The sequence below is a fragment of the Anopheles funestus genome, chromosome 3RL, assembly GCF_943734845.2.
Source record: "Anopheles funestus chromosome 3RL, idAnoFuneDA-416_04, whole genome shotgun sequence".
NCBI lineage: Eukaryota > Metazoa > Arthropoda > Insecta > Diptera > Culicidae > Anopheles > Anopheles funestus.
In genome coordinates, this window is record NC_064599.1 from 57567899 (window position 1) to 57593623 (window position 25725).

Here is a 25725-nt window from a genome sequence, read left to right on the forward strand (position 1 = left end):
CATCCAGCGGTAACGAAGATCGAAGAGAAGATCTTGGATTCTTGGTGGATCCGCTTACGGCTTCGGAGAGTTGCTTGCGTGTCTGCTTCTAGTGACGCTCGCGGAATGCGCTTTGTGGCGGTTGTCTTCGTGGACCAGTATCGAAAGAAGCGATCGGCTTCTTCTTTGGCACACACGATCACAACATGGGAGGTTTGCTGGGCCTTATTCTGTGGCAATGGAAAGACTGATCGTGCGAGACGGCACGGTGTGGAATTTCACGTACTGCAAGAAGGAGCTCTTTCGGCCCCCGACGAAGTCATATAAAGCGAGATCGAATCGTGAGATACAATACGACGAAGCACCAGTAAAAGGTTGACTGTTCTAGCAAGGCCGGGTTTTGCCGGTAGAAGTAGCACGCCGAACAGAAGCTGGGGAAAGTGCGGTGAAATGACATCAACAGCCAATGCGCAAACATGCAGACAACGCTCCAACATGCGCATACGTCTCATCTTTTCGACCTGAGGCGTAGAGCATTGAAAAAGCAAAAAAGACGCCATGCGTAGACGGGCCAAAGGGGTGTGAAAAGTGGCAACTCAAGAAAGGCATCAGTGGAGGAAAGAACAAAGAGAGAGAGAGAGAGAGAGAGAGAGAGCGAGAGAGAGACAAAGAGAGAGAGATCGAATAATAAAGAAAGTTGGCTAGGGATGTGGGTGGCGGGAGGGAATGTGGAAAGCATAAATGATTCTCTGTGTCTCACTACGTGCGGCTGCGTCTCTCACAACCATTTGTCGCCCGGAAAGAGAGAACCAGCAACGCACAGTTCATTCACTTTCGGTCGTTCCTTTGCTTTGTTTATTTTTTGAAACATTTCCACGGTCATGAATCGTACGCGTAATAAGCGGCCAGCGCTTCTAGTGGACTTTTCACGAACCTTTCGACGAACGTTTACTGCTGTTCTTCATTAACGCAAAGTTTTGCATTTTTTTTTTGGCGTAAGTGTATGAAGCAGCGACTTCGGTTTGCTGGAAAATTGTTCCGTTCTAGTTCTCTTGTAAATGTTTGGGAATGTCTATGTTTTCATGAAGATTATTAGGATCTACGTGTATCAAGCTATTTGGTACAAAAATATTTCATTCTCGGAAGAAACTGGTTTACAAGTTGAAACGATTTGCCGAAAAACCAGATGGCATCAACTGAGAAATTGAGAACCTAATGATATCAGTTTGGGTTTAAATTAAATTCATAGCATTTTACTATAACAAACATTGGGTCTTCTTCAAATAAATAAACGATAACCGTTGAAGCGCTTTAAAAAGTTTCATTCCATCAAATTTGAAAAGGTTGCTCTTTGAGATGAAACTTGATCCAATTTTCACAACATGACGCTCTTAAAGGTGTCTTCGCTGTGAATCCCAGAACTCTGCATTATGTATGGATCTTCTGATGAAAATGCACGCCACATTGGTAACAGAGTTCGAAAACCCGTTTCATTAGTCGATCAAATCGAACCACACGCTTTTGTATAAACCCGTTATGCGTTCAGCGTTGGAATGCTGATCGTTTCGAAATTGCCTCCCTGCGGCATTGGTTCTTCATTGGTGAGTTCCAGAGCAGAGTTCAACCAGCCAACCAGTCCCAAAACCACGCCAGCCCAAGAGCAGCCAAGGTTTGCCGTACGTTGGATTTTATGCTTTCTTCTTCATGACTTGTTTCGTCTCCCGCTTTACGATTACGGCGGTACCCATACTCTCGGACCGCGCAAAACCTTATCATGCTAACCTCTCACTTTGCGCGTCCTGCGGGATGAATGAAACGGCGAAGCGTACCCATGAATGGAGGGGCCTTCTACTACTTCTTCATCTTCCGTCATCGGTCGGGGCAACATCATCACAGCATCCGCGATCGGGACGTGCACCACACATGTTAATCGGTGCGCGAGTTTCAAAAGTCAATTCATAAAGTCGGCGGCACCCTCGAGCCTGCCGCTGGTAACCAGCAGCTATTCTTCGTCGTCTATATCCATGTTGCGCAAATCTGTTAAGTGTTGGGTTTCTTCTCTCCATTTGCACAAATATGCTTCGGATCTTCGGGTACCACGTAGAGTTGTTGATTTTGAAGAATTCGCATATACCACTCGAGGAATCTCTCTATCTGTTGACGGTGAGGGAGCTAGACGCGAAAGGGAATGGAATCTACAAAGGGAGTCATGGACCGTTACTATGCTCGGCTATAACGGATGTCATGTATATGTCTGGCTGCCTGGGATCTGAATCTATGTATGTGTGTGTGTGTGTAAAAAAATCTTGGTAGGAGGCAGGAACTCTTGAAGAGACCCCACAATAATCTTGCGCATAATGGTGAAAGAGCAAAAACAGGCTCATCTTTCTGCACAAAGTTTTCTACGGCCTATAGTGATGCTTCGCGACCTCCCCTAACGTTTTCTTTCCAGCGTTAACTGTAAGCGAGCGAGAGAGATAGAGAGAGAGCGATAGAGAGAGAGAGGAAGAGGGACTATGTCGCTGCTCACATGTTTTGCCAAGAGTGTGGGCCACTACAATTACTACAATCGCTGCACATTCGCGTTCGTTAGCGGTCGGTCTTTTTTACTCTGTGTGACAGCGTGTGTGGAGGGTTTACTTCCGGGCTTGGCCGGAAACCCGACGTCATTTGTATTTTGTTCGTCAAAGATCGGCGTTAGCGTTAGTGTAATGTAGACGGATCCAGCGAGCAGACACAGATGTCACATTTGTAAAGAGTTAGTGAAGCTGTGAAGCGCAATGAATGTTACGTGGAAACTAATATTATGCGTTTGTTGTTTCGTTGCTTATTCATTACAGTACAACGGCCAAAATCGTCATCAGTGGTATTCCACAACACGCCAAGTTTGACGATATCGAACCGTTGCTGAAGCCATACGGCAAGGTGGAGCACTGTGAGGCAGGTACTAGCAAAGATCCTAACACGCAGACCGTCCATATCACCTTCGAGAATCACGATCAAGCACAGAGGTAAGTGTACCGTGAACCAAAGCTTTGTAACTATTTCCCCCGTTGACTAACGAATGGTTTTGCTCTTCATAATTTCGTCTACTTCCAGGGCGGTTTCGGGACTAAACGGTGTCGATTTTGACGGTTCGAAGTTGCTCGTAGAGCTATCGGAGGCGAACAAACAGGCGCGTAGGGCACAGCGTAACCGATCGCAGTACGGTGCAGGCATGCCGGGTGGAGGTGGTCCCGGTCGCCAGACCGATTTTCCGCTGCGTGTGCTGGTGCAGAGCGAGATGGTGGGGGCGATCATTGGCCGGCAGGGTAGTACGATCCGGCACATTACCCAGCAGAGTCGGGCGCGCGTTGACGTGCACCGGAAAGACAACGTTGGTTCGGTCGAGAAGGCGATCACAATTTACGGTAATCCGGAAAACTGTACGATGGCATGCAAGAAGATCCTGGAAGTGATGCAACAGGAAGCCAACAGTACGAACAAGGGTGAAATTTGCCTCAAGATCTTGGCACACAACAATCTGATCGGTCGCATAATCGGCAAGAGTGGGAACACGATCAAGCGGATAATGCAGGACACGGACACAAAGATCACGGTCAGTTCGATCAACGACATTAGCAGCTTCAATCTGGAGCGTATCATTACCGTCAAGGGTACGATTGAAAATATGTCCAAGGGTGAAAGCCAGATCAGTGCCAAGCTGCGCCAAAGCTACGAGAATGATCTGCAGGCACTGGCACCGCAGAGCATCATGTTCCCGGGACTGCACCCGATGGCGATGATGTCAACGGCCGGCAATGGAATGGGCTTCACCGGACGCACGGGTGGGGCGACGGCAAGCGGTGGTAGCGGTGCCGGCATGTATCCGGGCTCGAACTTCCCGATGTATCAGCCACCGGCTGGTGGACCGGCAGGAGTGCCACCGGGCTCGAGCGAGGTCCAAGAGACTACCTACCTCTACATCCCAAACAATGCGGTCGGTGCAATCATCGGCACCAAGGGGCTACACATCCGAAACATCATCCGGTTTTCGGGTGCTTCCGTGAAGATCGCCCCGCTCGAGGCAGACAAACCTCAGGAACAGCAAACGGAGCGTAAAGTTACCATTATCGGCACACCGGAGGCCCAGTGGAAAGCGCAATACCTGATCTTCGAGAAGATGCGCGAGGAGGGCTTCGTGTCCGGTACGGACGATGTTAGATTAACGGTGGAAATTTTTGTACCAAGTGCACAAGTAAGTGGGGAGTTTGTGAAGAAACTTCACTCGATCCGTTACGAAACCGATGTCCTTACCAAAACTGTTCGATTGTTTTCATTACGCAGGTGGGAAGAATTATTGGCAAGGGAGGACAAAATGTACGAGAGCTGCAGCGTGTCACGGGCAGCATAATTAAGCTGCCCGAACATACCGCCAGTGCACCTGTGGACGAAGAAACGACAGTACACATCATCGGTCCCTTCTTCAGTGTGCAGGTAAGTGTTCAATTAACAATATTCAATCTATAATGCCGTCTCCATTAACAGTACTAATAAGCTAAACTCGGGCAACTATTCAAACAAACATAGAAAATAGATTTCATCACCGTACGAATGGCGTGATTTAACGTCATTGTACTATCATGTGCCACGATTGTGTTATCATCTGCTGCAATAGTATTAGCATAATCTGCTGTGTTTGTTTCAATAGTAGCTCGCGTTTGTTCATCTAAAGATTGTCTATAAATCTCCTGAAATAACTTATTTTCAAATGATCGGTGCATACCTAACATACATCAACTTCGTTCTTACCACAGTCGGCACAGCGACGTATTCGTACGATGATGCTTGCCACGAATCCGCCCCCGGTCACCAAGCGACAATCGTCGCAGAAGTCGAAGGATCAAACGACGGGAGGGGCAGCCTCACCTGCTGCTGGTGCTACTGCGGCCACCGGCACTACTGCTACCGTCAGCGCCAGTACGACACCTCCCCAGCAACAGTCGTCCAGTACAAATGCGTAATCAAAATGTCGTCCTGCGCCGGTAGACAAAGATCGGGAGTGAAGGCAGTAGTAACCAGCGACAAAAACAGCAATAGTAGCACACCACCACAACCACCATCAACATCAGTGTGCACTGCGGTCAGCAGATGCGCCGTACGGGAAAAGAAGATACACAAGTGATGGCATGCGGTGTTGCCCGTAACCGAGCGTACCGTAACGGGTCGCGAATCCTAAAGGAAGGAGGATAAATACAACTCATAACGCCAAATACATCACCAATAGTAGAACATGCAATAGCCCGAGCAAAACGCCAACAGCGGGAACATCTTTCCTAGTTCGCGTAACATATTCAGAGAAAGCGAGAGAGAGAGAGAGAGAAAGCGGTTAGCGTGGGCAACAAGCGTCCTCCAACGCCGTGATCGAACGTTTCACCTTTTTCCATATATTAGCATTAGAAATGTTGTTATATTTACTCTATTACTCTATTTTGTCTGTTCCTTGTTCAATACACGCACCCTTTATGCAATAGTCAAAGCCGAGGTGACCGCGATTCCCCAAGGGTATCACCATTAGCCTCATTAAACTGAAGAGAAATGCTGGGAGTTGTGGAACGTGCAGCCATGCTGTGTCCAATGGAATGTTTGTAGTAGTCTTTGGACACAGGACCATGCACAATCCGCTGCTTCCGGCGATGTCGTTTCTCTTTCAATCGATCAACTACAGAAAACCATAATCAAAATAGCCAACCAATCTAAGTCTTAGATTCCGCCCAGTAGCAACCGCGTCAACGTCAGCCTAATAATTCAGCAAATTCCACCCTCAGCAAACAGTACATTGTAACAGATGCATATGAAACAGAGCGCACGGGTTCTGTTCTGTCTGTGGAAGAATAGCCAAACCAAAATCATCCTGCCTCCACAGCACGGTGAAAGAGAGAGAGAGAGAGAGAGAGAGAGAGAGATAGCGAGAAAAAGAGAGTGAAAGAGTGTAGATTCCCGATCGTCTGCAAAAGAAGAAGAAAAAAAAACACACAAGTAATATGGAAATGTTCAACAACAAGCAAAACATTATAAATTGTATGTAATAAGTCATATGAAGAAATAGATTGTAAGAGAAACCATCCTCCAGATCCATAACACGAGAAGAGTTATGAAGGGAGAAGAAAAGATGCTGTTATATCCTAAATTTCGCTCGAGTGTGAAGTGAACGCAGATTGTAAAGAAGCAAACATCTTTCAACAAATCCGGCTTTCTCACGGGATCGATAAAATTATATAGTCTAAGCATATAGAAAGGCAGCAAGAGAAACCCGATCAACTAAACCGAAAAACACAGCCACACACCGTACGGGGTGCAAAAAGGGTCAGGACAGGTGTGAAACAATGCAATGTGGAAATCAATCCGTTTGCAAACCGAAGCATTAAGAAATGCAATCACCATCAGAACATTCCCACTTTTTCCCGCGCGAATGTTAAATCTTTGGCGAGAAAAAGTGATGCAGTGAAAACGAAACAAAATTTCTTTTAGCATATCGGATTGTAGCAGACAACACCCCGCGGACATCGGCGTTATTGTTGCGGGCATTAGATGTGACAAATGATTTCTAAACTGCAGTTTGTTTTGCAAGCTAAAACGAAGCGGAAACCATACCATCCAAATCCACTAAATGTTCCCTAATGGAGTGTACTACCATCATTAACAAATGGTTCGAATCGGGAAAGAAAACAAAAAACAGCCAATACAGTTAAGGTACACTATGTTTAAGCTTGTTGAAAACGTGCGTGTTTTTTTTTTTTGCTAATTTATTCAGTTGATGATAGGAACTTGAGTTCATGCCAACTATTGAGGAGCGCAGCAGAGTGTTTGTAGTAGGACGTGTTGAATAGGATAACGCGATAGGAACGGGATGTGGATTGTATTGTATAAGTGTCGATGGGGATAGGTTTTTGTCTTGTCTTAAACGATCGCGCAATGAGAGATTTAAAACTTTAGTGTGTAATGTTTTTTTTTTTTTGTTCATCTTAGACAGGGAGATAGAGTCGTTTTTAAGACCGTGTGTATGTACGAAAGATGTAAGAGCAGCACTGTTGTGTGCGCGTGTGTATGCGATAAACCAATATGATCGAGACGGATGAATGCGTGTCAAATGTAAAATGGTATCGTGCAGAGAGAAGCAAAACTAGGATGCAGTAGTAGTAGTTATGGTACAAAAGCGACGAAGAGTATTAACAGGCTAGTGTGCTAGGCCACGCAGCCAGACCGAGAAGAGAGGTACGCTTTTGTTTTTTGTCTAATGGTCGAGACGATCGACAGCGGTCCTGGTGTTTTTACAGAGTTTCTGCTGTAGTCAGAACTCTTGGGGTTTGTTTTTTTGCAAGCAGCCGCAATCAGCCGTGCCACTGCCCCCTCTCCCCGGCCTTGCCCGGGGAAGTGGAAGAAAAAGCAGCAGCAATAGGAAGGAAGAACAGCTTCTTCCCAGCTGTTGAACTATCTTTCCAACTGCTTGTCACCTACCCTGGTTAATAAGGATGCACTCGATTGTGTCAGAAATCAGCAGCCTAAATGCAGCAAACAAGTAAAGGGACCTGTTGCCGCAGCTGCATCGAATATGCTAAGAGCTGCCCTTTCGAGTAGGTGGTTGACCAAAGACTATCGGATAAAACGATGATGGTGAGGTGTTGTTTTGCTGAATACCAATGAGACAGATGGGCACAGGTCTGCATAAAGGGGAAAGCGAACTCGATTGTTTCTACCTCAATGGCGGTGCGACAGTGCACCAGTGGTGGACGCGTGTTCTTTAAGGTGTAGAATTTGCCACGCCATTTGCAACTGTCAGGCTGTTTGCCATCAATGTGGAAAAGGGCACTGTAATTCTTGTGGTGCCGGGGGTTTTTTTTTCCTTCTTCTGCTGTCACAAAACGAGAAAGCATCACGGTAGGTGATGGTTTGCAATTACGTTGCCATCAGAAGGACGAACGACACAAGCGCCCTTTCGCGAATTAAACTGTAGAATAGGTAGGACGTTGTATGGCCCTTTTAAGAGATGAGTAGGATGATACACTAGCGCAGGGATGCAGGGTGATCCAGCAACAATCGAGGCCAATGTGAACGAAGCTGCTAAAAAAAAAACAGCAGACGCGGCAGCATTGATTGGTGAGATTGTTGTGAGCACCAGCAAACTGAATGTAACGGGCATGCCTTATTAACTATTTATTACGAGAAAACAAAAAATCGTGGACGTTAGCGAGAGTTAGGGAAGATGTGTATGTGTGTGAGTGTGAGCGCGTCGGATAGGGAAACGCGACGATGAAATTGCGGCTGTATGTGAATCATCCGCTTTATAGCCTACGAGCTACCCGATCCCATCCGCTTATGGGTAGTGTAGTGTTAGGGTACGCCCGCGAACACTACTGTAAAACTGTCATATCAGTACGCCAGGACGTCTATAGGAGCGAACAGAATGTAGTAACACGTTGGAACGACAGGAGAAACCCAATACCTCACGATAAAGTGCATTATGTGGTGGACAGGCGCGCGCAAAAATGCGCAAACATGCAGTAACAACCGCTTCCCCTTTCTTCCCCTTTTTCGTTGATGTATCAAGATAATTGAATCGGCGACGAGTGCACTACTACCTACAGAGTCCATCCTTGGATTTGATGGTGTCGCTGTCCCAAGTACCAAAAACCCGGGGGTGGCCAAAATAATGTGGTTAGCGCGGTTAGAAAGACGATACAAGGAATGCAACGAATTTGACCTCTTACCTCAAGCGAACAGTGCGCACATATTGCCACACGGTCTGCGATCGTATGTCGGTAGGATCGCTACACCCTTTCCATACGATCAGGCGATCGGTGCATTCTTTTTAAGAAATGTAAAAAAACTACATAACTATGTGCTAATGTTAAAGAATGTTACAGCAGCAAAGACTTGTGTTAGAAGGTACTGTACGCATAGCCAGTGCGTGTGTGTGTGTGCGTCAATGTTTTCGCATACCGTGCTGCGTGAGGCCGGTACTGCGCCATCTTGTTTGCTTAACTTATTGTTGATACGTAAGTGTACGTAAGTGCGTACGGAATAGAACGTAAACTTGTTGAAACTGTTGTCCCCCCTTTTTATTCCCTGTAGCCTTATTCATGCTGTTGATTTCACCATTTTGTGTACTAGTAAACTGTTTATTTCTTGCTCTAATACTCGCCCTTTCTATCTTTCTCTCTCTCTCTCTTTCCTGTCGGTGAAAGTTTGTTTGGTTGCTAACTGTTCATGTTCAAACGGTGTAAACCATTTTAACAGATGCAAATATGCAACAAATCATATTAACTATGTGTAACTAGTACTAGTACATGGAAAGAGAAAAAGAAAGAGAGAAAAATTGAGGAGAGTTTATATGAGTAGGGGACGTATAATCAAAATAGTTTTGTTTCCCATTTGTAGCTCTGATGTTTTGTTTTTTTTTTATGTCATACATAGTGTTTCTAATTATATTTACACCTCAACACAAAGCCAACAGCACTGTTAGATTACAAAGGATTCTTCCACACTATTGTATACCGTTTTGCAGACATTAATGCACTATCAATACCACACTGTATAATAACGAACTAGGTTTTACGTCAAGGCAATAGAATAAACGAGTTGCGTTTCCTTCAAAAACACAAACAAACTGGCAACAAATAGGATACTAATGATAATGTTTGCCGCAGCTGATATGCTTTCAGCTCGTTACGGCGTATTTTGTTTAACATAAGTCTTTACATTATTAGATTGTTTTCCGGATCTTTGCTCGTTATTTGAACGAGAGAGTTTAGGAACACATGTTCGTAACTTTCGTTTGGGTTCTTTTTAGCGATAGAAAAATTGAAATCGGTTCGATTGCGCACATGAACGTATTCCCTAACATCATGTGAGGAATACAAATGCAGTGGGCTTCATTTATGGAAACACACACACACAAAATGGCAAAACTACTTTTGGCTACTATCGGCAAGTCACAAAAATTGGATTTTGGATATAGACAGTGGCATAATTTTTAACGGCGCAGGGCTTAGTAAAACAAAAAAAAACATCTCCATTTTTGATAAACATTACACACGCATACTACTTCTCTAGGCGCAGGAATTCTAAAAATAAAACGAAACAACCATGCAAAGAAGCTCACGTGGAAAAATCATGTAAAAGCGTGTGTCGCTTATTTTATAAGTAAAGTTGTAATCCCTGCCCTCGATTGGGATGGAAACAAACTAATACTACTAATATTGCCTGTACATGATGGTAACAAAACCACGTAGAAAGGAGATACAGCTACATGGTGTTCGTACTATAGCACTCAACACTCACATCGGTTGGCCCCAAACAATTCCAAATCAACTGAAATAAAACATTAAAAAAAGAAATCACGAATCAAAGCAGAGAGCGAACGAAAAAGGTAAAAGAGTGAAAGATAAATGAATAAAAGCAAATACGACAAGCAAAACACACAACTAAACATGTAAAAAATGTATCGCGAACGAGAGAACAACATACACACAAAATACTATTAGCTTAACCGAAGTTATGTGGTTTGTGTGATGCAGCGGTTTACCACAGCAAAAAGTAAATGGTAGAACAAAAGAGTTTCGTGTAAAATGAAGAAGAAAAACAAACCGTAGAAGAGAAAAGAAAGATTTGAAAAAACAGATGCATTTGAAGATGGCGACATTAAAACATTAAGGTACTGTTGGACTGAGCAAGCGGTGAGAAAAGAAAACCAAAAGAGTGAAACAAACTAAAAGCTGCAACGTGTGACGTTTGTTGGTTTTGTATGTTTGTTTGTTTGTTTTTTTTTAATACTATTTATAATTGAAACACGTGCGCAAAACGTGTGCGCACACACTTAAAATGGATGAAAGATTACGTAACAAAAGAACGAAGAAGAAGAAAAAAACTAGGCGGTATGTAATGTGGTGCATGTGAAAAGTGCTTTCGGGACGAGTATCAAAGTAAGCGATGAAATTGTACTGGAATCGTTTGTAAACGGATTGAACGCATACAAACGGTATGGAACGTAAACAAACGTAGCAGCCCAAGATTAAAAAAAAGGCGAGGATAAACAAGTAACACAAGAGAGACAAAGTGACTAAAATCAATTGTTAGATTTTTTTATTATATATATTATATTGAAAATATATTATATATATATACACGTGTATATTTGTGCGAAAGGAAAACAAGAAACAAAAAATTGTATGAAAAAAAAAGCACGGCGAAGAAAAATGGAGGCGCCCGTTCCTTTGTAGCGTGGACACAAAACAAACTAAAAAAACAAAACAAAACAAAACGTTTGAAATCGTTATAAACCGAGAAACAAAAGTGAGAGTGCGTGTGAACGAGTGTGAGAAGTGAGGCGAGATTCGATTATGTATTGATTCCGAGTCGGAAGCGCGAAGGAAATTTGCGTGAAGAAAAATGAAAACGCCAGAACCAGAAGAAAACAAAATGGTACGCAGTAGTGTGTTGTTTTTTCGCTTCCCATCGCCCGGTGGTGTTGATGAGAGTTGAACAGTGATTGCGGTGAACGTAAACAAAAAAACAAACAAACAAAATATGCGGGAAATTGTGAAGCAGATGATATTTAGCTAACAACTTTACTATTTATTACAAAATACTAGAGGCTATAATATCGTTGAATATTTGTAATGCAAAGACAGGTCCTACACACACACGTACACACACGTTTGGACGTAACGGATGTGTGAACTGGGACAAGCAAGGTGTATATTTGCATTAGTGCGTGTGTTCACTGCGTGCGAGAAGAGTGCGTAAGTGCGTTTAGTTGTGTGGAAACAGTGCAAAGGCCCTTGGTACAAGAGAAGACTCGAATCACCGCGCATCCCAATATTTTTTTTTTCAAAAACTAAACAAAGCAACCTCACATTCTACGTTCCCCTTTTTGCTTGAAATAGTTGCATGGACATCCCAACGCTACTCAAAACTAGAAGTTAAACAAGAAAAAAACGAACGCAGTTCCTGTTCCTGTTGTTGGATAGACAAATCGTGCTAAACAACTCCGCGATCCGCGTCGTCAACGTTGGTGATGTAAGCATTATTTTAACACCTTAACACTTAATCGTACAGAAGAAGACAGTGTGCCACTTTTTAGAGACGAGAAGCCAGATGTCCGCATGTGAAGAGGGCTCCTTCCAAAGAATGACTTTTATGCGTTAACGCGTACGGTGGTGCTGCGTTATATTAATGCTTCCTTCCGGTGTCGCGTACGTTACGGATGTCCTTTTCCTCTCCCCGGTGCACGTCAAAAAACCGTCTTTCCCGGGGGTGAGCGCAAAACGAACAACAAGCTAAAGTTCGGTTGCTTCGCTTAGTTAAGAGCGTATGTGTAAGATTAAGGGCTTATTTTAGATAGAACGAGCGAGAGGGAGAGAGAGAGAAGGAGCGAGAGAGAAGGAGGATTTCGAAAGATCAGAAGTCAGTGAGGTGTTTAGTATTTCCAAGTGTTGTGATATGACGAAGCATTAGCGTTTCAGGGAAGAGTGTTTTGTTGTTTTGTTGGGTTAAATTTAATGTTTAACAGAAAGTTTATCTGCAATTATTTCTCGCTTATTTTTTCCTGCGGGAGTGCTTTAACGTCTTCCCAGCGGGGAAACATTCTGGCCAGTTTTTTTGGATCAGTAAGATCTGAGTTATGATCTTAATAAGTGAGATAATTCAAACGTATGTTTTTTTTTTTATTTTCAAAAAATAACCTAACACATGCCCATGAAATGATGTAGCCCACACGCAACCACATCCAACCTTCAATTGGAACGAAGAACAGAAACGCTTCAAATGAACATTTTGATTTTTGATGCATTCGAACCGATAGCTCGGTATCATTCCGATATGAAAATCCTTTTTGTGTATTTTTCCTAATGAATGCGCAGATTGTCAAATAATTGAGCCTTGTCACCTACATGATCCGGAGATGAATAAATCCCCCTTGGAAAAATAACTCATCACGCACAAGTCACACACACACACAGACATAAAACCACACACGTACATTTATGAACACTAAAACCATGAAAAGTGTTGTTAATTTTTTGCTTTACTTTATGGCTCCGCGTCAAAACGAATCAAACGAATCAACTTCGACCATCTGAATCTGAATACCTCAACAACAACAACAACAACAACAACAAAAGGAAGGCAAATCCATCCGCAACCAATCTGGTGTGAAAAACGAAAAAGTAGAAAGAGTTCACGAAACTACGCTAAATTAGCAGAAAGCACACAAGTCACTCTTGTCTTGAGCAAGTCGAACAGCAGAACTTATGTTGAACGAAAACCGTCTAGAGCCAGCAACTCTCACAGCACACAAGAAAAATAGAGCGAATTCTGATCCGGCACAAGACAGAACTTGATCTCGAATATGCAAATGAAAAGTAAAGTATGAAAAAAAAACATCAACATAAAACAAAGAGAAAAAAGAAAGAGAGATAAAGAGAGAGAGAGAGAGAGAGAGAGAGAGAGAGAGAGAAACAAAAATGTCCTCGAAACAAAAACAACCAAACAGGTGATTAAACATCACCCGGACAAGCATGTATCACTGCCAAAACCATAAGAAGAGACAAATGATTATAGAAAGTGGAAGAAAGAAAAATTCGAAACGAAAACATAAAACATAAAAGTGCAAACAAAAACGAAAAGCTAACACACACACACAGTACACAACTACTGGAACCGTCAAAATAGAAGAAGATGCGAAATGGAATAAAACACATAAGCGGCAAAAAAAGGCAGCAAAAGCAACAAGTAAACACAATGAAATATTATAACCACAACCCCTGAGACAAGGTGATCGGATAGGTGAATGGAGAAACACTAATCTTAATTGGCAATTATGACTAAGGCTATGAGTTTGTGTAACTGCAACAATCGTATGATTATTCTCATCCCAACATTTGCAGCGATTTACTGAAAGCATAATAGCAAAAACTAATAAGAAAGGAAAAGAGAGAAGAAGAAAAACGAAACCGTAATTTTTATCTATTAAAAAAAAATGGTGTTAGTTGGTAAATGGAAACAATCATGAAATTTCTGCAAAGCTGAGTGTGTTACAGTTATACTAACCGAGAAAAAAGCTATCAAAAAGCAACAAAAAAAATCAAACAAACGTACACAAAAGTAATCCATTTGTTTAGAAATCTTTCGAACGTTCTATTATAATCTGCTGATACATTTAAATTGAAGTACCATTATAAAAAAACCCCCCAAAAAAAAAAAAAAACAAATGCAAGCGACAGAAAAACATGAATAGACAAAAAAATGGATCATCTTCTGCACTGCAAACGTGTTCTATGCATAAACTGGAAAATTAGTTTTTTCCCCCAAACGCGAGCACAGACGATTGGTAGTTTGTAATGCTTTTATCATTTAATATAATTGTATAACCGTTCAAGATACATTTAAAATAGCACTTAACACTTCTAGGCTAACCCCATCCAACACACCCACAAACAAACCCTAATCGGCGTAGTAAATGTAGCGGCTCAGTACGCACTTTGGATGCAAAATAAGGTGGAAGCAAAAATATATATAAATAACATAATACACTCTCTCACTAAGAAGTAGATGATCACCTTGTCCCAGCAGCAGCAGTGGATTAGTGAAGAAGACAAAACAAAATGATAAAAAAACATGAAAAAAAACATGGAAATTGTAATAGTAAACAGAAGCGAAACAGCGTATGGAAACTATATGTGAACAAAACTGCAACACTCGTTTACCTCATGTTTTGTTTTTGAAGATAGAAATATAGAAGAAGAAGAAAAAAATGCTACACTGTAAGTCATAAAAAGAAAAAGTAAAAACGGAAACAAACAAAAACGAACACAAACAATATATACCCATTTTCGTAAAGAAGCTATGAAAAATGAAGAAACACAGCCAGAATGTGCAAAAGTATCATATGAAACATAACTATTTAGGCATGTAAAAGAAAATACCTACCCGTAAAATATACAACCGTACAACAAATAAGCAAATGGAAACGACAAAAAACACACACACACAAAAGGATAAAATTTCACAATAAGAAAGATGAATACACACAAAAACACAAACAATGCAAAATTGAATATAAATCGATGTTTAAAAAAATGGTCGCAAATTACGGCAACAACAAAAAAATGAAAGCTCATATGTGTACACACCTCTCCCCACTTTACTGTAAAATTACCAGATTTACAGAACAAAAAAAACATTGTTGTGAATGATTCAAATTCAGAACATTAAAAATGGAAAACTAAAAAAAATCTTAACAACAAATTCACTCAAAAGCAGAAGACGCGGAGATTTTTCGATTAAGTTTTAGTAAAAGCATTCATCATTAGTGTGTGTCTGTGAAAGAAAGAGAGAAAGTTTGTTGCCCCTAATGTCCTCTTTATCTGTATTCTGGCGTTAGTTGATAAATATTGTAGAATGCAAAATTTGGTAAAATTAAACAATTTTTGTCGGAAAGTAAACACATAAAAACCAACTACAATTAATCAGAAGAGCAAACAACCGTTTACACAAAAGAAAAGCAACAACAGAAATCATATACCTATACATTAACGGTTTAAGTTTTTCATGCAACAGTAAGGCAAAAAAAAAATAGAAACAGTAAGAAAAAATGCAAACAAAAAAAAACGATTCAAGGATAGCTATAAATTTCTCACACTAAATAAATGTTTAAAAGCAAAACAATGGATATACAAGACAAAACGTACACACACACAAAAAAGTGAAAGCTTATGAAAGAGGAAAAAAGTTGCATTATTCTGCTACGTATGGAAAATTACTTTTCACTTATTGCTTTTGCTATCAAACACTTTCTTACCTACCTACTTGTACTACCTTTTTAATGCATGTGTTTTGAATTTAGTGCTTTAATTTGTTCGTACACGCCGGTTCCATCAAAAAGGAAACGTTATTTTAGGGTCGTAAAAATGATTAAAAATATCCAAAAAAAAAAATCATAAAGAAATAAAAAAAAAACAAACGGAAATACACATACTTTTCACAACCAATGATAAATGATAAAAAGGAGAAAAAAGAAACAAAAAAAAGTGTATCGATATGTTTTCCAAATCGTGAAGAAGAGAAAATTTAACAATGGTTTACATAGAAAGCAAAAAATGGCATACAAACTAGAAAACAGTAGATACAAACATAAATATGCAAATGAAAATGCAATGTCAAATATTGTTTTCATTTTCAGACGAAGAAAAAGGCAAACCACGCTAGAATCCATTGTTTAATGTTTTAAGATAAACACTTATATAAAACATATTATGTGCCCTGCTTCTTATATTTTATTTTTTTGCTTCGTAACTGCTCTTGTCGTAGTTTTTTTGTTTCGTTCGTGTAACTTTGATAAAACAAACTGGATTGGAAAAATGAAATTCGAAAACTAATGCAGTTTTATATACACAAACACATCCCATAAACCTATGAAAAGAAAAGAGAAAAAAGGTCAAAAAAGCGGGAAAGCAACCATTATAAGAAAAAAACATAAAAAAGCAAAGCAAAACAAAAAGGGAAGAAGAAGAAGAAAACAACACCCAAAATCGGAAAGGAAATGCATTTTATCGATTGTTTGTAAAGGAAATAATTTAACATAAGCTTTATGGGGGTCCAGCTCATAACACGGTTTGATTATTAGTTTTGCTTTTGTTTCAGTTAGTTGTTTAAGCGATTTAATTTAACCAAGGAAAGTAAAAAGTGTTAGTAGAGGAGAGAAAGAGAAAAAAAAACAAAACAAAACGAAAGCCCCAACCATCGCTAGCTTCGTAATACGCCTCCAGTTTTTACTACCGCCACCACCACCACCAAAACATTGGAAAAATAAGGAGACTGAACTACAACAAAACCCTTCAATTGGAAAACAAATTGGTGGCGTGCGAATACGAAAGTAATAAACCTCACACACACACACAGAAGAAAAACAAAACGATGAGCAAAAAAGAAAGATCCTTATAAATCGCGCAACATATAGAAAAGAAAAGAAAAAACAGAAAAATGAAATTTGCGGAGGAAGAAGTTTCTTCGCTGGAGGTGAAATTGTAAAGCGATTTGTTTTCCGTTTTTTTTTGCCGTAAGTTCCACAAGGTTCACAGCCTTGTGCACCCAAACCGCCCCCCCACAAATGTATTAGAATACTATTATTATAATTTCACCGTGCGCAATCCGTTACGAGGGAGCATTGGTAGAGGTGAAACAGTTCGTTTTCCTTCCGCGTATCATCAACAACCTTTTTTTTTGTGTTTTTGATTGCTACTTATACTTGATTGATTTTTGTGTTCCTCGTCTTGCTTTCTGATAGTTTCTTTTTTTCTCTAGCGAGAGTTTATTAATTCGAGCTCCAAGCATGAACCCCCAAAAATGTTTATACGATGAAGCAAAATGGACACGCATAAATATATTCCACATATTGTTTGTTTCCCTCTAACTTTCTCTCTCTGTCTCTCATTGCCGTCGCCGTTCATCGTCGTCGTTCCCGAATCCTCCCGCCACGGGGGCAACAACAACAAAAAAACGAAGAAAAAAAGAAAAAAGAAAGATGGATAATGAGTGGATGAGTTTTAGGATATAATGCAAATAATTGACATGCCTGTGTGATAATAGTTTATATTCCTGTCATTATCTGTATTTATATTCTTCCCCTCCAGCAAAGAAGGCGCTTGCGGCGGAAGGAAGAAAGTAAGGGAAGGACTGTTTGTTTCTAGTGGGAATGTGGTGGACTGTGGTGTAAGGGTGGGGGAACCCGGAAAGGGGATCCATCGATCGAAAGTGAAGTGAAGGGCGGCCTAGAAACGAGCAAACGGTGTGTGGAGCTGGATGAGTCGTGAAGGAAATTGGTAGGCATGAAGAGAGGAAGGGCAAGAAATCGAAGGGGTGGGGGGGAAGGGGAGGTTAAAAGTTGTAGTTTTTTTTTTGTTTTTTAATTAATATTATTACGGTTTAAAAGTAGGGCCAAACAGAACCAACCATGAGTGGGAAGCATGGGGGAAAAGATGAAAATGGATGAAAGAGAATGGGAGAAGGAGCGTGTGAAAAAAATGGCATCGGTTAGGGCAACTGTGAAACCAATATATACATATATAAATTTATATATATGTATATGAACATATATAAATATATATAAAGGATGAAGATTTATATATACACCTAGCTTTAGGATGGTGAAACACACTGAACAGAATGCTTATTTCTCTCGTATAATTCTTTAAAATTATTAGTACTACTAAAAATTATGATTACTTGTAGTTATTATTATGTTTATTATTTTTTTATCATCGTAATCATCATGACTATTATATTATTATTACACTTATAATCATAGTTTCCAATTTCGTTGTTTTCACCGGACAGCAGCTTTTTCCAATACATACACACGCAATGCAAAGAGACGAAGAAAAGAGAGAAGAAAAAAAGGAGAAGAAAAACAACAAGAACAACAACAAAGCAAGCAAATTACATAGTACTACCATATTTGAAACTATAAAAAATATATATATAAACATTATCTTTATCTGCATTTCATACTGGTGGTTGTGGAGACAAAAAACAAAAACGGAATAAAATAAAAAGCAAAACAGTTACATTTAATTTTTATACCATTTAGTTCACATTTATGGGCTGGCCTCAGTTAAGCTTGTCTTCGTACGAGGGGGAAAAAAGAACCTAAAAGTAAAACCAATCAACTGCAAACAAATGCGCATTGTTACAGCAACATATGGTAAAACATGCAGCAACAAAAAAAAAAGAAATTAAAAATCACAAAAGTATCACATACAAAACGGAACTTTGCTACATTAGAGTACACAACTGCTTTGCACTAAAATAGTAATCGAAATAAGGAAAACAAATTTTCATTTAGTAAATAGTTTCGTTAAAGATATAAAGAAACGAGGGGGGAAGAAAACTACAATTTCAAAACATATTTACTGCGCTTGCACGCTTGGAAATGATGAAATAAAACAAATAATTTACACATACCAACATACCAATGGAGTGGAATAGAAACTTCTAAACTACCAATACAGAACAACTAGCTTATCGAAAAGAAGAAAAAAAACATAATAATTCAAATAGAAAACCGACAACAATCAAAACAGAAGAAAATCGATCATAAGAAGAAAGAAGAAATATACAAAAATGCAAACGAATGTATCGACAACAAGAAACCACATCAAGTAAAGCTTGGTTTTCAAGTAAAATTTACTTTCCCTTTCCACAACAGATACAGAGTTCACCACAGTTCGGTGAAAATGAACACTTGTAATAATCAGCATTAGGGCAAGGCAAGTTGGAATAAGAGTTTTCAGTAGGCGAAAAGAAAGCAAAAACCCGAAGAACAGCCGTAGCGATGGGTAACATAGTTGGATGGAAGCAGCGGACAGTAGGAGAAATAAAACAAGAAAACAAAACGAACGACACACGACACTGAAGCGGAACGGAAAGGCGTGTGTATGGGTGCATGCGTGCGTGTGTGTGTGTATGTGTGCGCGCGCGCAAGTGGAAGAGTGGAAATGAAAAGAAACTACCTCACTACCTCTATTTAAAAGTAAAGTAAATGAAGAAATGAATATAAGAAGAGAGAAAAAAAAAGTAATTTAACAAAAACAACAAAAAAACGCGTAAAATGAGACAAAACAAGCAGCAGTAGTAAGCAAAACACAACATTTTACCTGTCAGCGCAAACAATCGTTCACCCCATCCGCTGAACAAAGAGCATAGAGAGAATTATGGCAAAAATGGAATCACATGTCGCTACCGCTTACGGTGGTTGGCGTACGCCAAAAACCAAAAACGGGAAAAACAACCGCGATAAAGGACAGTGAAAGACAGGCACCATATAAATAAAGGATAAGGACAAAGCCGAATGGAATGCTGCTTGAGAATAGGAAAACATTTACTAAAGGTTGGTAAGCAGTCTTACTAGCCGTTGCAGTAGAGCAGCACTAGCAAAGAAGAGCAAAAGAATGGAAAAAGTAACAAAACAAAAAAAAAAACATCCAAGCAGGCGGAAAATCGTACAGAAGCGTAAATAGAATATGCGCATAGAGAGGAAAAGAACAAGAGAGAGAGAAAGAGAGAGAGAAAAGAAAACACCGAAACAAAACAAACAAACAACATTGTTGTACTCGGGTGAACATGGTGTGTACTATCGAAAACGATAAAATTAAGCGCAACAACACACATTCGAACAACATACGACAACAAAGAAAAGCACACCACATACAAGCAGTTTGCGGATAGGGCAGAGAAAGCAGTAAAATACGTTAAATGAAGTGTAACAGAAACAGCATACAACAACACTAAACTATAGTACGCAGATGATGATTTTTTTTTAATTTTTCTGAATAAATTTAATTTTTTCAAAAAAAAAAAAAAGGTTTAGCCTTGTCCTTTATTTCGAAAGAAATCTCCCGTTTCTTTGTTCCCTTGTTTTCCACTCGCTTAAATCTCTGTGGTTGACAAGTGTAACAACTCTTTTTATGAATAACAAGCTAAGGCTATAGTTGTAAGGCTATAGCTTTTAATTATTTATACTTTTTTTTATTTTTTATTTTTATTTTTTTGAAAGTATCATGTGAGTCAAAAAAACGTATTTAAATCAATTGGCATTGAAACAAATCGACTTAGAAATTTTTTGCAAAATTACTCAAATTTTAGAATATTTTCGAATTTTTAGAATGTTTTTTTTATTTTTAATCCTTTTTTTTAATTTAAACCATTATTTGAGTGAAAACAAACTTTTTTTAACCAATTGGCATTAAAATAAATCAATTTTATTTTTTTTTGCAAAATTTCTCAAAAAAACGTAGGGGGTAAGCCTTATGAAATTTTCGAGTGGAAAATTTTTTGGATTTTTTTTCTGATTTTTTATTGTTTTTTTTTTAATTTAAAGCATTATTTGAGTGAAAAGAAACTTATTGCAACAAATTCGCATTAAAATATATCACATTTAAAAATTTTGCTGAATTGCAGAAAAATGAGGAAAATTTTACATTTTCTCAAACAGGGTAAGGAACTTGGTTCCTCGAATAACTTCTGGCACAGACATCTGGGGGCATGGCCGTCCAAGAAGAAAATGTAGCCATTGGTGCCATCTATCTACCACAGGTTAAAGAATGGCGATCCGTTGGATACCGACCGAGATATAGGCAAAATTTGGTGCAAAAATGAGCCTTATCAAATTTTCAATTTTTTTTATTTTTTTTAAGTTTTTATTATTTTTCACTCTTTTTTTTATTTAAAGCATTACTTAAGTGAAAAGAAACACATTGCAACTAATTGGCATTAAAATAAATGAATTTATTTTTTTGCTAAATTTCCCAAAAAACGTAAGGGGTAAGCCTTATAAAATTTTCGAGTTGAATTTTTTTTTCTGATTTTTTATTCTTTTTTTAGTTTAAAGCATTATTTGAGTGAAACGAAACTTATTTAAAACAATTCGCATGAAAATAAATCAATTTATAAAATTTTGATAAATTACCCAAAAAAAAATTTTTTTGTTTACCGGTCGACAAAATCAAACGACGATAATTGTTAACTCTTGATGGATGCACTCCTGTTATAAAAATAAAAGTTAAAACACCAAGAGAGCATCCATCAAAAAAGGTAACATTAACTGCCCTTCGATTTGCAAGCAACCGGTACAAACCGAAAGCGAAAATCAAAAACGAGTTTCAACACCAAGAGAGCATCCAACGGAGGAGGTAACATCTAGCTGGTACTCAAGTGCTTCCGCTAGTCTCCACAATTGTACAAGTAGCGCTAAAAGCATTTTTACTTAGCCGCTTCCGTTAGTCTTCGCAATGGTATAAATGGCGCTGATTAGTGAAGCCAAAGATGGTGGTGAATTCGGAACCGCCAGTAGAAACGAGACATTTGACTACTAGATGGCGCTAATACCCATATCCATTTAACATACAAATCCACTTTCGATAGAAGCATTCCAAAGCAAGAAACACACCCCGAAATCGTGACCACGGTTTGACGAAACAGACTAAAGGAAAAATGTATTTATTTGCTTATTAGTTTTTCTATCATTTGAAGAAAACGGTGCAATTCGAAGTAGATTTTGAAAGGGGCATTCGTTTACGCTAAAGTTAATGTTGGCAATGGCTGCCAACAACGGCAGGAAGGTGTGAGCAACGCTGTGGGAAATATGAGGAAAAAAATACACTGCGCCGCGTGTTTGCCCCGACTTTCTACGCTTCGTGGTGTCTCACTCTTCCGTTGGTTTGTGGCAATAGTAAAATAGCAATAAACATTCGCTACGATAATGCAACGCGTCCACCCAGAAGGATGATTCTGGTGGTAGATAAATAGAGCGACACTTAAAGCTAAACTCCTGTCCTGTTTTTTCTCTCTTCTTTTTCTCTCTTTCTCTTCCACTCATGTTTGTCCTTTTCTACTATCGCCTAATGTGCTAACCTGCATCGATACGCCTTTAACGGTCACCGATGCTGCTACCGATTTTCTTTTCGAAAATCTTCTTCGAATCACAGAATCCGTGCTTCGTCTTGCCGAACGAGTTCGGCCCGGAGGAGGTGGGCGTATCGCGCCCAATGTTACGCATCCGCATCCGGCACTCGGCGGGCATTTCTTCCGGCTCACTGTCATCGCTGTCATCCGCAAGCCGGAACGCGTTCGCGACCGGTTTCATCAGCCGGGGCGGTTCCTTACTGGCCGGTGCCGCCAGCTTCATCTGTATGCCAGCAACTGGCGGTTTGGGCTTCGTCCCGTCCAGTGGTCCTGCGGATGCTCTGTACTCACTGCCACTCGTACGCTTTCCCACCAATCCCGACGTGCCTTAAAAATGAGAACGGGGGGAAGGGTGTGGTTGTCCCTCGGAACAATTAGCCAACGTTGCGCAGTGGGAAGGTAAGCATGCGATCTAGAGAGTAACGGTTGGGGTATTGGGGGCGGACAGTTACAGGACGGGATGGTGTGATGGTGACGGTGGAAAGGTGGAGGGAAAAGATCTCACCACCGGGACCGGGTCCCCGTGTGCCGTTTGGACCGGTACGACCGCGACTATCCAGCGCCTCCTGCCTTCGTCGCCGCTCTTCCTCTTCCTGATGGTGCCTCCGATGATGGTTCCTTTGATCGTAACGATCTTCCTTGTATGACGGTGCACGGTGTTGCGGATTATCGATGGCAGGTGACCGGGACCGGGAACGTGAATGAGATCTCGAATCGGAAGAGTCGGAAGGGGATCTGCTTCGACTCAACCGTGGCCGGTTGGAAGTGGCCTTTATTTCATTTCGCTGCCGCTGATTGTATTGGCCTGTGTGAAAAAAACACACATTAGCAAACGTTTCATACGTTGTACCATGTGCATTTTGTACATGTTCCCTACCTTCGTCGTTGCGTCGATCCCATCGACTCATGGTTATGTTTGGATGTTTGTATTGCACCAATTGGATTTATAGAAGCGGTAAATATTTGCACAGGCTTACAAACATTCAAAGTACAGTTTACACTACACGATAAAACACGGTCGTACGCATCAGCGCAGCGTACGATAAGGATTTGCAGCGTTGAGTTATTCGCAAAAGGACCTCTTTTCGCCCTACCGTAGACTAAACAAAACAATTGTCCGGCAATCGTCTTTTGACATTCGCAAATATCGATCTCACGTCGCATTTACACGGCGCAAAGTGTTTGACAGCACCCGTACAAAAACCCCGTTGTTTGCTTACAAATTGACAACCCCAAGAAAAGATTCATTTTCAAAAGGCATCGAGGGGGGAATTTCTTTCATTATTCTGCAAAATATTTGCTTCATCGTACGCGTTAATGATCGAAACGCCTTTCTTTGTTTAGTGTAAATAAAATAATCACCAGCAAATGTGTCACACGTGTAAACGTGCATTCATATGCAAACTGTCGTTCTGGTTGCTGAAAAACGTTGCATACCGAAGAGCATGAAATAAAGAAATCATACTGTATTGCTGTATTACCTAAAAAGAGCACTTATGATAGTTGTTTCGCATTGAATTGACTCCTTTTTATAGAGAAAGCCACATCTTCAGCCAACTGGTGCAAAGCAGAAAAAATACAATCAACTCACAGCTGACGAACTGCTACTATAGTTCTGCATTACTATTTCTTTCTATCACGGTGTCACCAATCCGATTCATTTGACTTGGTTTCATTTCGATTAGATGGAATTCCTTTCAGCATGGTGGCCTTTATATTTCACTCGAATCTTTCATTCTCCACATTCTGTTCCCTCTTACAATAATGCTAGAAACACGAAACTTGAATGCAAAATACACTGTTGCTTCACAAGAAGCGAACGTTTCCGACGCCGGTCGGAAATCCCATCCTGATCGAACAACGCGCAGCTGATCGCTTTTCCTATCACTGTTGATGTAAGGCGGACGGGACGATCAGCCAGGCATATCAACCCAACAGAGCAGCGCTTACTTTCGCTGAGCGTTCTGCTGCCGGTTCATGTCCTTCGGGAACGATCGCTGTGGTGGCGTACGGATGCGACGAGCCTCCTTCGAACGGTTACGGACAACCTTCGAGTGGATGGCGCATGACACGCAGTAGTGCAGCTTAGCATACAGTTTCGGCAGTACATATGCTGTAAAGGGAACCAACGAAAAAAAAAGCCGGTTAGTAAAACGATCATTGAAAAGACGTTGATGAATTCGATTCGTAACATCGATCAGTTAGCAAATATTCATTCGAAATCATCTCTTTATAAAGATCCATGATTGTTGTTTTCCTCACGCAAAAATGTGTCGCTTTGCCACAGTGTGTGGAAACCGCACGTGCAATACTTACAGCTGTACACCGAGGCGTCGGAGATATCTCGGACTGCAGCAGCCTCCACAATGTTGCGGATGACGAACTTCTTGATTGCCTTATCCTTCGGCACGCAGCGAGCGCAGTTGGTGCAGCGGACGGCTTTCACATGGCCGCGGTTGTGCTTGCACCGTCCTCCATTACGCCTCTTCTTAGTCTGCGCATTCGACCAACCGGGACGGAACGCATCATTTTCATATCAGGAAGCATGATGAAACAAAACACAAGAAACGTACCGAATTAGCATCAACTTCACCGCTCTGTACCGTATTCCCACAGCCACGCCATATTGAAACCCATGCACATCTAGCGTGTGTTTGGTTGTGTTGGTGCGTGTGTGCAACCACCACACCGCGGAACAGTCCGGTGCCGGACGCGCGGTTCCGCCGGATTTTCACCATCCGCTAGAATCTTCACGACAAACCCGCATTTGTGTTCACACTGGACACTATTTGCGCAACTATTGTACTGCATACTAAACCGATCCAGACCGTTTTTAGGCCAGTTTTTCAACAAATTTCATGCACTTACCATTTTGGTGACAGACCAGTAACAGTACCACGGAAGTAGAGAACGACACGGCCTGCTTCTCGCTTGCTCGAAGCCTGTCGCTCTGACGTTTGCGCTGTCAGTGTCAAAGATAAAATCGATCAAACCGAAAACGGAATAGAATCGATGAAGAAAAAATTCAAAGCGAAATTAAAGTCGCTTTTTGTTGCTTTTGCTAACGAAACAGGCCTGAAAAGGTGGCATTTATAGACTAAAATGTTAAGCAATAAGTTTACTTTCATGTTTGCTGGTTGCGTAAACGACATTACATATTTTAAACATTTAATTGATCAAAGTAAAATGATCACGATCATTCGAGTTGAACCGCTATATTCATCAATATCAGAGTGTATCTAAATTGTC

General features: G+C 40.6%; 3 protein-coding genes across 5 annotated transcripts in view; 1 reads left to right on the plus strand and 2 right to left on the minus strand.

The window, feature by feature from the left end:
- LOC125770162 (insulin-like growth factor 2 mRNA-binding protein 1) overlaps nucleotides 1-15213 on the plus strand; it is a 61259-nt gene extending 46046 nt beyond the window's left edge. For all 3 annotated transcript variants that reach the window (XM_049439509.1, XM_049439508.1, XM_049439507.1), the window contains 4 exons: nucleotides 2820-2990; nucleotides 3079-4216; nucleotides 4306-4455; nucleotides 4776-15213. In XM_049439509.1, coding sequence (XP_049295466.1) covers nucleotides 2820-2990; nucleotides 3079-4216; nucleotides 4306-4455; nucleotides 4776-4982 — 1666 coding nt within the window. In that variant the 3' untranslated portion in view covers nucleotides 4983-15213. The remainder of the gene's footprint in view (nucleotides 1-2819; nucleotides 2991-3078; nucleotides 4217-4305; nucleotides 4456-4775) is intronic.
- A 6767-nt stretch (nucleotides 15214-21980) lies between these two features.
- On the minus strand, nucleotides 21981-23744 carry LOC125770921 (PEST proteolytic signal-containing nuclear protein-like). Its single transcript, XM_049440990.1, has 3 exons — nucleotides 23354-23744; nucleotides 22982-23281; nucleotides 21981-22803 (listed from the first exon to the last, which is right to left on the minus strand). Exons 1-3 carry the CDS (start codon nucleotides 23382-23384, stop codon nucleotides 22442-22444), a joined length of 693 nt encoding a protein of 230 aa, XP_049296947.1. The 5' UTR covers nucleotides 23385-23744; the 3' UTR covers nucleotides 21981-22441.
- Nucleotides 23745-24146: 402 nt separating this feature from the next.
- LOC125770924 (40S ribosomal protein S26) lies at nucleotides 24147-25472 on the minus strand. Its single transcript, XM_049440995.1, has 3 exons — nucleotides 25345-25472; nucleotides 24793-24970; nucleotides 24147-24589 (listed from the first exon to the last, which is right to left on the minus strand). The coding sequence occupies exons 1-3, from the start codon at nucleotides 25345-25347 to the stop codon at nucleotides 24423-24425; spliced, it is 348 nt and encodes a 115-aa protein (XP_049296952.1). The 5' UTR covers nucleotides 25348-25472; the 3' UTR covers nucleotides 24147-24422.
- Between the last annotated feature and the right edge of the window lie 253 nt (nucleotides 25473-25725).

Bases quoted from the DNA above. Each gene is read 5' to 3' on its own strand.
- LOC125770921 (XM_049440990.1), bottom strand. From the start codon at position 23,384: ATGAGTCGATGGGATCGACGCAACGACGAAG. The intron at 23,282-23,353 runs GTAGGGAACATG...TTTTTCACACAG, and splicing joins GGATCGACGCAACGACGAAG to GCCAATACAATCAGCGGCAG. The intron at 22,804-22,981 runs GTGAGATCTTTT...CTCATTTTTAAG, and splicing joins ACGGGGACCCGGTCCCGGTG to GCACGTCGGGATTGGTGGGA.
- LOC125770924 (XM_049440995.1), bottom strand. The intron at 24,590-24,792 runs GTAAGTATTGCA...TTCCCTTTACAG, and splicing joins CGACGCCTCGGTGTACAGCT to CATATGTACTGCCGAAACTG.